The 12,079-nt window shown below is 42.8% G+C and overlaps 1 protein-coding gene across 1 annotated transcript in view; it reads left to right on the top strand.

The window, feature by feature from the left end:
• The window catches only part of SETD2 (SET domain containing 2), a 126,982-nt gene that overhangs the window by 68,121 nt on the left and 46,782 nt on the right, over window positions 1-12,079 (top strand). The window contains exon 13 of the mRNA XM_019529809.1: window positions 11,318-11,366. Coding sequence (XP_019385354.1) covers window positions 11,318-11,366 — 49 coding nt within the window. The remainder of the gene's footprint in view (window positions 1-11,317; window positions 11,367-12,079) is intronic.

Here is a 12,079-nt window from a genome sequence, read left to right as displayed (position 1 = left end):
GATAGGCAAGCCCATGAAATCAAAACATCCTTCCATGTGCAGTCTTTCTGATTTGTGCTTCATTTTGTCACCATCCCATTCTTGTAGAGTAATTCTGACTTATCCCTCTTTATAATACTCTCTTGCTGCTAAAAAAAAAAAAAAAAAAAAAAAAAAAAAAATAGAGCTCGACCCTTTCGAAACCAGACCGACTCTGACATGTAGGACTGGGAAGAAAATCCTTGAGCTTCTAGATCACTCTCCGATACTAGTTCAGGGCCGTCTTCTAGATTAAACTTTCCAATGGATGAATAAGATTTGCTGTATCAAATTAAACCACTGATCTGTCAAATCTGTTGTAGCTTCCCCACTTCTATCAATGGGCGGTATCTTTTACTCCAGAAAAAACAGAGCGCCTCAGCCAGTTGTGTTGTCACATAAACCCGACACTGACCACCTTTAGCCCTGAAGCTTGACTTTTGTTCTCCCTTTATTTCACTCTGCAAAGATAAATAATATAGATTAGAAAAGCATTCTCTTTCTTTAAAAATGCATCCAGTGAACGCGAGTCCATGATCACCTGTTGCAGTCACTTAAGTGAACTGACAATATGCTGTGTAGCAACATTACCTTAACTCGTTCTAAATTTACTGGGTCTGTTTTTGCTGGGTGACTCATTAGTCCTAGTAACCATGTTTCAGTAGCGTTGCTTGGCAAACTCTATTATATCATTGACTGGGTTGTTTGAAGGGCTGAGGAATCTAGTCCCTGAATCTAAGATGTACCTTCCCTTCTCTTATTTGTAGGCTGCTTTCCATCTGCTGACGTGAACTTGGTTCACGAAAGCTGTCTGCCTGACTTCAGGCTAACAAGGCTAACTGCTGCTCTTTATTTTTCCATTAGCCATAATAGCTGGATCATTTCCAGCCTGCTGTTTTTATCATGATCAGGCCCAGTTTTTTTTCTTTCTTGCAAATGTATGTTGAGTGTCAGTCAACAAGACCATTGTGCCAGAAATCGTACATTAGATTAGATTCCCTTTGGAGCTAATAGAAATGTGCAATACCCTGTAGCTTAACCTCCCTTATACACATCCCAAGAAAGTGGGAGCAAAATGGAGGTGTGGGAGAGCTGAAGGTAGTGGCTTTGCAGCTGCTGCTCCAGTTAATCCTTCTGGATGCCCATAAACAAGGATTTACCAGTATTACTAGTTCCTTTCCTCTTGAGGGAGCCCAGAAGAATAACCCTAGTGTTGCATCTCCCTTACATTAACTGTAAATGAAGATTCATGACAAAGCAGCAGTTTAGACCTCTGTCATATCCTTATCTCTTCCCAGTTGTTTTCTTCCATCTCCTGGTGGTTTAGCTTCTGAAATATCTAAAGAATTAATTTTTTGTTGGTGGTGTAGTGTGCGGAGTAACGTTTCACTTTTTCAAAGGACATCACTTAATTACATGATGCAGAGAATCGGCTGGAATCAGTCTCTTAGCATTTTAATCACTTTCTTAACCTGGGAAGTTTTCTTCTGAATTCTTTCTCCAGAGTTATAAAAGAGTGTATTGTCTATAGACACAGTCATAAATCCACCCCAAGCTTTTTCGTTCCAGTGCCTTGTAGGATTGTAAGAATAAGAACAGGATGTAGCAGCAGACTTCTTTTATGTCCTTGTTACCATGCACCAGAAACATCAGCAAAATTTATCCTTACCACCTCTCTGTAGGGAGAGTATCAAAAGTCCCATTCTGCAGAAAGGAAAGGAAAGGCAACAGAGGTGTGTTGATTTGTCCCAAATCGCACAGGGAGTCCATGGCAGAGCCAAGTGCAGAACCCGTGATGAATGTATTCTTAGTTCTCGAGTCACAGTCTTGTGCGTTCCTCACATGGTCATCTGTCTACTCCTCAAGGTATCTTATGGAAGTAGCTAGTTTTCATAATGGTGCAAATCAGATGTTGGCAACCACTTACTCTTTTGTTCCATGACACGTGTATGGACTCCAAATGTAGACAGTACAAAGATTAAGCATCTAAATACATTGAGAGACCCAATAGCTTACAAAATGGAGCTTGCTCTCACTGGACCTACCATATAGTAAAACAAAACACTTTATATTTTCCCATTTCCCAGTGAAGCAGGAGCATTTAAATAGGATTCATGCTTCCAGAATTGTATCCAAGCCAGTAAATTAGACAGGCTTTGTGCCAAAAAATATGATGAAATGCTCAGTTCAAGCACTGGTAAAGTTGTGTCTTAAAAAAAATCAAGACACTGTCCCTTATTAAAGGCTAATATGCCATTAAAACTTATTTTCTATCCTTTTGCATCTTCAGCCATACTTTTTTGATTATCAAATTTTTTTCAGTTTATAGTGAATACACTGCAAGGCTTTTCATCTTGACAGATAGTTTGGCTTTCTTCCATGTTAGTTAAAGTTGACAAAAAGAGGTGTTTGTTCAGCTCAGGGGGGCAAAAAGCTTTTCCCCTCTTCAATAAAATTGAGAAACCTAGTTATAAATTAGGATTTTTCTAAATGTAGAGCAGGAAATAAACACATTGCCAGAAAGCGATGCATTTTGTGACACTGGAAAATCAAATGGAGGAAGGCTTTACATCAATTTGCAAGCAGCCTGAAATAATAAAAAGCTTGATAGTTAATATTTTAAAAGCAAACATTTTATTTAAGTATTAGTTTTTCTGGTTTAAGCTATTAATGAAGCTGCTCAGAAACCAGCTTAATCTCTTCAATCAGACCCTCCCAATGCCAGCGTCACAAATGACATCATTTAGCAGCAAGGTGTCCCCCCCACATCTCTCCCCCTCCCAGCCTTAGACAAAGAAATGCCCAATGGTACACTTGAATCTCTTGAAGCACATGGATTTATTTTTATTCGTACTGACAAGCACTTACTCTCTGAACATTTAGGCTGCTGAACTGGACAAGATCAATGCAGCCTACCTTGGAGATTTGTTTTGGATTCAATTTTTAAGACTGAAGCTTGAATTACAGTTAAGAATTGGAATAGCACAGCGAGTTCAATTTATTTCTTGATTTATAAATGCAGCTAACTTATAACATTTTGCAAGCTGAAGCAGCTGACACTTGACTGCAGTGTAAAAGCCAGAAGCAGAGCTGCCGTGGCAGTGCCGAAAGTGGGAACGTAGCAGTACTAGTCACTAGATTACGCTGCCTGTTATCAGAGGAGTGTTTTGCTGTGTTAAATCATGCAGCCACTTAGGTAGGTGCTGTACGAGATCCAGAGCAGCCTTGGGTCAGAGGAGCTGACAGCTTTAGTCTCGGGACTCCTGTGTCAGTGCGGGGTCCTGTTGATTTTTGCAGAATCTTGGTCAAAGCAACAAAAAAATCAAATACAAAAATGCAGGCAGGCCCAAGAAACTTGTGCCAGCCTCGTCTCTCAAATAATGTAGTCATGGCCAGACTTTGTTGGCAGGTGTTAGCATTCCCGGGCTTTTAAAGAGGTTATTGGTTTTGGAAGCATTTTAATAAGCTGGCACAAAACTTTGGTCTTTAATGTGTACGCACTTATAGCCTTCCCACTTCTGACAGCGTCTCCCATTTGCATTCTGCATGTTGTTTTCTGCTAGGCTAGTTTGTAACGCAACTAGCGCCATTGCTGGTTTTCACCTGACCACTTTGGTCTTACCTTGCCAAAGCACAAGTAGCTCATTACAGATGCTATGAAATGATTTAGGTAGCTTTCAAGAATATGTAGACACAGGTAGTTAGCTGTGTTAGTCTGAAGTTGGATAGATTTGCACCTTATAGACTAACTAAATTAGAGATGCATAGCATATGCATAAGCTTTTGTAAGTAGGAAGCATAGCATAAGCTTCTATAAACAGCGGGCTTGCTTCACCTGCTGCTTTTGGGAGCACTGGAGCACGCCTAATGAAGTAAGCCCGCTGCTTAGAAAAGTTTATGCTGTATATCTCCAATTATACTTTGTCTACAAGGTGCAGTTCTGTCAGGAATATGTAGTCATGTGGGAAGTGCCTAGACATGCTCTCCATTAGGTAGCAAAGGGGTCTTAATTTGTCCCGAAACAAGAACAGAAGAAAATAGCTACGAGGTGTTTGCTAAACCAGACGGCAGCGCCACAAACTGGTTAGTGGTGTGCATGGCAAGTGGTATGATTTAATCAACTGTAACATAGGGTGTAGGATGGCTATTGCTCATTTCATGAAATCAAAGGAGCACATAGCTCCAGCACTTAACTCAGGGTATGCAAGGGTCTTTGGGTAGATGTGATATCTTTTATTAGACCAGCTGAGAAGTTGGAAAAAAGTTCATAGCAAGCTTTTGGGTGCAGTCACCCTTCGTCAGGCATAGGGTTTCACCTGACCAGGTGTTTTAGGGTTTTGACCTACGAAGGGGTCCTACACACCTAAGGGATGGCCTTCTCCTCTGTGCCCCATCACTATCCCTAAGGTCTGCTGAGAGCAACCTCTTGATAGTGCTATCAGTGCTCTTCCAAGTCCACTTGGTGCAGGTGCATGAGAGAGCGTTCTCAGCAGTTGCTCCTCAGCTCCGGACCTTGCTCCCCTTTGAGACTGCCAGTGCCCAGGCCTGGACATCTTTTGGAAGCTCTTCCCGAATAGGAAGGTCTCACATACACATTAGCAGCCAAAACTAGACCAAGAATTTGTTAGGGGGCCCCTGCTTTTTATTTATTCCAGTTGCCCTTTTCCATTGTGCTGTTTCTCCTGCTGTGAGCAGCCCCCAGTCTTTTGGGAAGGGTGGTTTATAAGGTGCATAAATAAATAGGAGAGGAATAAGAATGAAAATATTTAAATACAGGTTACAACATGTGTGCACTTGTGAAATTTTTGTTTTTTCCCCCCAACTGTAATGTTATGAGATTTGTCTAAATATTTCACTTGAATCAGCAGTACTAAATCTGTCCAGAGGCACTTTCCTAGATTATCATTAGGATGACAAGAGCATTTAATCTAAAGTCCTAATCCTGCAGACGCTTAGCAGGTGTTTCACTTTAATCGCACATAGTTCCAGTAACCTCAGTGAATGACTGGTGAAAGCAGAACTAAATATTTACAGGATTAGTTTCAAAATACAGTTCACAGATCTAGTTAATATAAAAGAAAATGCATACGCATTTTAATAGCTCTCATGTGATGCCCTGGAGGTTCTCGCTGTACATACACTCCTGTGCTGCCTTTGTAGAGATAAGGCTACAGCCTCTGAAACAGAATTTTTTAGACCTTAAATGCTGGAGGCTGCAAGTGAGACATGAACAGTGGGGGAAAAACCCTAGTTATGCCCCATTCATTCTCCATGTCAGCATCCACGCTGATACTGAGACAGGAGACTGGGCAAGATGGTCCCAGGGTCTAACCCAGTAAATGGCAATTCTCATGTAGCTAGATATACTACGTATTATTTTCTAGTATATGGTAGAAATGCCTGAGATAAAGATCAAAGTAGCACTCCGATCATCCTGCTCTCGTCAAAGGCATCAGCGAGCAGTATGGTAGAACCAGCATCTTCATCTGCATTAGCCACACCCAAGCAGATACTGTCCCTGCCCTGAAGGCCTTATCTTAAGACATGCAGTCATATGCAGTTTATTTTCTAAATCAGTAAAATGTACATACATGCAATCAATTTGTGCTGGGAGTGTTCTCCTAAATTTGCTTTCCCCTCCCCCCCACTCTCTTCTTTTGTGATGTCTTATTCCAGTGTTACATGCAAATCATTGTTGCCATGGAAATTATTATGCAAGTCATAAATTTGTCACTTAGGAGTTGACTGGAATCTGGGAGGAAGAGAGAATGACCTATTTTCAGTAACTTGTTTGAACACAGTTTGTAAAGGGTAGAGCACTAGAAAGTGTTATTGCACCCTTAATAATACTTCTTAAAATTGAGAGATCTCCAGCACTTTACAGACATTAACCTCAACACCTCTGAAGCAAGCAAAGCATATCAATTTTACTCCACTTTCCACTGAAGTGAGGTTCGGGCATAGAAGGAAGCGAGAGCAGATGGCAACAGTACACAAGAGCTTAGGCCAGGAAAAGGAAGAAAAATATACCATGTCACTTGGAGGAGGGGCTGCTCGTAAAGACAGCATAATTGCCTAAAATGGAATCTGGCAAGGATGCCAGCCCTAAGGCTACTACCCACACCGTGCAGTTTTTAATGGTCCCAAATGGACCTCTGCTTTGTGTCTCATTTGAAAGGCAGTACAACAGTTCAGTATTGGGGTAGACTAGGGCACCTCCTGAGGTCCCTTCCAGCCCTGCTTTTTTTACGATTACCTCATAGTTTCTCACCAAACAGGTTGTTAACAGGAAAACGGGTGCGTCTCTGAACCAATTAGTCTCCAAGACAGTGGTTTTCAACCTTGTTAGCCTCAAGGCACCCATTGCAAAATGCCAGCTCTTAGCTTTCGCTGTGGTTTTTTTGGGTTGCGTTTTTTTGACTATGGAAAAATACTAGAGCAGCTCTTTTCTTTGCAAAGAACTAAAACCACAACAGATTCCTGATGCTAGATCCCCATTTGAAATCTCTGGGTTTGCATTGAGTCCCACATAGGTGTTTGCACAGCAAACATTCCTGTTGTTGTCCAGGGCACCCTGCAGCACCCTTGAAAGGATCTCTTGGCACTCCAGGGTGCCACAGCACCTTGCTTGAGGATCACTGCTCTAAGGTGACACCCTGCCCTGCCTTGTGCCTCAAAAACGTGACCCTGTGGAATCCCAGACCTGCTTCATGTGGCACTCATCACTCTCATCCTCCCAAATAATGGCCAGGCTTAATGTGAAATCTCATAAGATTGCAGCCCTCTGGAGTGACGCGGCCACAGGAGAGAGCCTTTGCCAGTGCCAGCCTTTCTGGCAGGCGTGCTGCAAATTAGCCCTCCCCAGGTGCCACTCCAATCCCCTTTCCTGCCCAAGCTGCTGCTCTGCTTTCTGCTCTCTGCCCATGCTCCTTGTCTAATCTGCTGCTCAGCTTTCTGCACTATCTGCCACTCTGCTGCTTGTCCCTTCCCTGCTCAGCCATGCACCTCACTCACAGGCTGCTCGTGCCACTTGGTTGGCCATCCCTGGCATATGCAGCAAACCCCGTTCTAATTGGGCATCTGGTAGAATAATAGCGGATAAGGAAGTTTTGTTTTAGGTAGAGAGAAACGGTTAGCCATGTTAGTTTGACATCAGTCAGAAGGCAGGGCAGATATGCACCTTTATGAACTAAATAAAATTATGTTTGGCATGTCCAAAAAGTGATGAAATGCTCGTTTCAGGCAAGGCATATGGGTATGTGTGGGTATTAGTTCTAACTGTGTTGGTCTGAGGACATGGGCAGACAAGGTGCTTTGGGTGTTTGTACATGAAAGCTTGCGAAGAACAATTTTTCCAAGTATTAATTGGTCTAATAAAAAACATCACATTCACCCAAAGAACCTCATCTGCCTATGTGTGTGAGAACGTTTAAACGATCCACTAGATAGGTTAGGTTAAGTTTGAAGCTTCATTACCTTACAATAAATAGATGGAAGCTTTCTTAATTTGACTCTGCCCCAAGGATTTTATTAAGATTTCAGGTAACATTTTAAAGTTAAAATGTAAAGCGAGATAAAAGTTAGTTATTTTATCCCCTGTGAAATGCAGAGGTGCACTTACCTTAGCATGTGGTGAAGAGTCAGGGACAAGGCAAGTATAAAATTGTTGCACTGCTCTACAGGAGGCCACACTTCCTCCAGCCAAAAACCAAAATCCTGGCCCAGCTAAGAGCCAGAGGGCACATCTACACATGTAATTAAGGCGCTGCAATAAACTCGGAAGTTTATTGTTCCTGGATGCTGTATTTTCACGCGCATCTGGGAGCACAGCACGTTGCGGAGCAGCCCTGGCTGATGAGGTACAGGGGGGTCAGCCTGCGAGTTTGGGACTGCTCCCTTGGTTCAGTGTGCTGTGGAGAGGGGCTAGTTGGGCCGTGAGGGTGCTTCATTGTGGGGCTAGCCAGCAGGAAGCCCCTGCAGTAAAGCACCCGTGTGCTCCAGCCAACCGGGGCAGTATCTACATGTATGCTGCTCCAGAGTTTTTTTGTGTTTTTTTTTTTTTTTTGGTTTTTTTACTCTGCAGCAGATAGTACTTGTAGATGAATTTACTCCAGCTTAATAGGTGCGCATGTGTAGATGCATATTTACTGCGCAGCTAGTCTTTTGCACAGTAGGTGTCTCATGTGCATGCCCCACAGTCAGTGATCTGCACCCAGTGCCTTATCTATCTCAAATGATAACTTGCCATGAACTGACTGTTCAGGAGCCACAACCATGCAGCTTCCGAGCCATGGATTGGCCGCCCCCGTGGTAGGGTATATTGCTTCAGTGATAATCTGTGGTAGTGCAGATTCCATGGCAGCAGCAATCAAATCCTGTCTCGAGAGTTGTGGTGACATTTGCAGTTCGAAGGATTGTGCTTGCAAAGGATGTGGGCAATGTGGAAAGAGTCCAGCGCAGAGCAACAAAAATAATGAGGGGCCTGGGAGATGAGACTTGGAAGGAAAGACTGATAGAGCTAGGGTTACTTAGCCTGCGGAAGAGAAGCCTGAGAGGGGATTTGATAACAGTTTTCCAATACTTGAGGTTCGATTTTATGGAGTGGATGGAGGTGGGTTTATCTCTGTGTTAGGAAACGGGACTAGGAGCAATGGCCTCAAGCTGCAGCAGGGGAGATGTAGGTAGGAGTTGAGGAGGAACTTCCTGACTTACTTACAAGGGGCGGTCAAGCTTTGGAAAGGGCTACCGAGAGACATTGTATAATATCCATCCTTGGAAACTTTCAAAAGCAGGTTGGATGGACACGTGGCTGGGATGATCCTGCTTTGAGCAGGGGGCTGGACTAGATGACCTCAAGAGGTCCTTTTCAGTCCTATTTTCCTTGGACCCCACGACTCGCTCTGGGCATTTACTGACCCATGTTATTGAACTATCAAACACCTTATAATCATGAATATGTTTCTACATATTGGGGAAAGACTCGCCCTCAGCAAGGAGATCCAGAGGGTCCCCTGGTGTATAAGTGGGAACAGAGGCACAGAGAGTCTGGGTTTCTCATGACTATGAAGAAGATGCCTCTGGGAAGGTGGAGAATTGAACCCTGGTCCCCTGAGTCCTAGCTAGTGCTCTAGTCCATGGATCACCCTTCTTTGAACAGGCAGAGATGTTTTGACATCATTAGTCTTTAGCCTTGACTTCAGCTGCAGGCAAGCAGAAAGTTCTTCCTCCGCAGATTAAGGCTGAGAAGAGACTGAACTCGATTTAAACCTTGTAAGTAGGCATTTGAAGCACACAGTAAAGAACCAGAAATGTGGGCTTTTTTCCATTTTCCTTCCATGTGAAATCTTCCTGTCTTGCACCTATGCCTCTAGTAAAAGAGACAGGCTCCGATGGCAGCTTGCTTGTTGAATCTGCTCTTACACCAGGCGCAAACAGGAGGAATATAAGATCCTCAAATAGTCCTAGAATAAATGAGGAAAACTCTTTTGAAATATCATATTCTCATAGATGCTTGCAGTTTTCAAGTGAGGCAGTAAGACTTATTATGGCAGAAGCTTACCCAGCTACACAGCATTTTCTCCCTAGACATTCTCTATCCTGATCAGATAGTCCAGAAAGCTGGAACGAGTGTTGGTAGCTCATCTTAAAAGTGCTGAATTATTTCTTGACTCATAGTAGAGATGATATCTTTTATTAGACCAGATTTCTGCAAAAAAAAAAAAAAAAAAAAAATTGCAAGTTTTTGGGCACCAACACCCTTCATCAGGCACTGGAGAAGAGATTGCAGAAGTTCTGGGTAGAAATGAAAGTTCATATTTCATAGGATTTCACAGCGAAGTATATCTATAGTTCTATATCTATGAATGAAGTGGATGGAAAAATAGATTTTTTCCATCTCTTGACTCCTCTGTGAAATCCTATGAAATACGAACTTTTATTTCTACCCAGGAGAACTTTTACAGTCTTTTTTTCCAATGTGTGATGAAGTGCGTTGGTGTCTGAAAGCTTGCAATTAAAGAATTTTTTTGCAAAAATCTCGTTTGTCTAATAAAAGATATCATCTCTATTATGAGTCCTGATTGATTTTTTCCTCTAGACCAGTATGGCTACAACCTGGATCCCTGATGCAGGGAATTATTTCTCGACTCTCAAAGGGTGATCTTATCCATGTATTGGGAGTGAGCTTGGTCACTATTCCCCTCCGCCTGCTCCCCGAGGTGAGGGAAGCCACGTATAGTTCAGTGTCATCTCTGCTTAGTTCAGGTCTGCAATAGAGAGGCCGATGTTGCTGCCTCCTGTCTCACCCTGTGTAAACTCTTCCATCTTCCGCTTGCCTTTGGGTTCAAGCATGACTGCATTAAAGTGAAAGAATATAGCAGCCTTGAAGCACCCAGCTGGTTCCTTGTCTTCAAATGCCCAATGAGTCTGGTGAAATCTGGAAAAGGGAGGAGAAATTCTGGTCCTAAAAAGTTAGCAAGTGGGGCAGGTCTCTTGAGAAACATCCTCCAGCTTTGTAGCAGCGGTTGAGGCATAAGGGAGTCATTGCGTCTTCTCAGAACCTAATGATAGCACTGCAATTATGTAGCATGAAAGATTTGCATTTGCACTTTTGCTTTTGCACTATACACTTGCACTTTCGCTTAAAAATCCTACTGTGTAATTGGGCTGAAATAGTATTTACTCAGAGGAATTAGATTAACATGCTCAGTCTGATTTATAGACGGACAGTTCCATGATCTTTAAACCCTCTTCTTAAGCACCCTGACTTTCTTGCAAAGAAAAGATTATACGCTAGTTTCAGCATCATCTGCTGTAGTTCACCTAATGGTTCAGGAACATTATCACTGACAATACAGCAAGAGGCAGAAAGAACATCACGTAATTTTGTAAGCAACCTCTGTTCAGAGTCAGAAAAGCCATGCTTTGGCTTCTAAAGCCTCTCCAAGCTCACATATTTACGATGTGCAAGAAAGACAGCAAGTTTAGATGCTGCAGATCTAATTTCACAGCAGGCATGGTTAAATTTCCTAGCGAGCCACAGTAATGCTTGGTGTGGTTGTATAAAATCAGCAAGCTTGATAGTTTGAGAAAATAAATGGGAAATGTCAGAATAGATGCGTTTAATAGTGTAAGTGCCTATGGACCTGGACGCTGCTCCTGTTGCGTACAAAGTTGTGACTTTTATTTACACTTTACCCTAAATTATTTGTCAGGATAACCTTTCCCACCCACATCTTAAGCAGCTGTAATCTCAGTGTGTAGCTGCAAAATCTGACTGTTCTTCTGGCTTGTTTTGTAGGAGGTGTATCGAATCCCAAAGAAGAGTCAAGCAGAAAAGGAGACCAGCGGTATGTAATCAAGGGTACCTTTTCATATATTGGTTGAAACTCTTAACTTCCTACAGAAATAGATTCATTTTCCCTGTCTCTAAAAGTAGAGGCTTATCAAAAAGACTGTCCAGCATATAGCTTTATGTATAGCCTAAAAACATACACAAGCAATCCTCGTATCGGTATACCAAGCAGGCCACCAGATTACATTATACGAGGTACGGTGTGTAATTATTGGATGAGACAGTTATGCCTTGAAAGGGATTTTTGATACTTAATTAGGAAAGTTAAATGAAGAGTGGGTGAAAGGAAATAATGTTGTCCTCATTTCCTGGCTAGAGTCTTTAACTCTCCTTGCTAAAGTTTCCCATCTTATGGCAAAACAGAGAATTGAACGGCCCTTCCTGGATCCCAATCCAGTAGTTTACCCTTAGAATTGTAGAATCAACGAGTTGGGAGGGACCTGGACAGATCATCTAGTCCGACCCCTGCCATGGGCAGGAAGGAGCACTGGGGGTAGCAGCGGTCATAAGACACCAGCCAGGTGCCTATCCAGTCTCCTCTTGAAGATCTCCAGGGAAGGTGAGAGCACCATCTCTCTGGGGGGCCTGTTCCAGGCTCTGGCCACCCTTACTGTGAAGTAGTTCTTCCTAATATCTAACCTAGACCTCTCCTCCCTCAGCTTGTGGCCATTGTTCCTGGTGACCCCAAGGGGGGGCCCTGGTGAACAG

Source organism: Crocodylus porosus, unplaced genomic scaffold (assembly GCF_001723895.1).
Source record: "Crocodylus porosus isolate Cpor-Errol unplaced genomic scaffold, CroPor_comp1, whole genome shotgun sequence".
NCBI classification, from domain to species: Eukaryota; Metazoa; Chordata; order Crocodylia; family Crocodylidae; genus Crocodylus; species Crocodylus porosus.
This window is presented reverse-complemented; position numbering and strand designations above follow the sequence as displayed.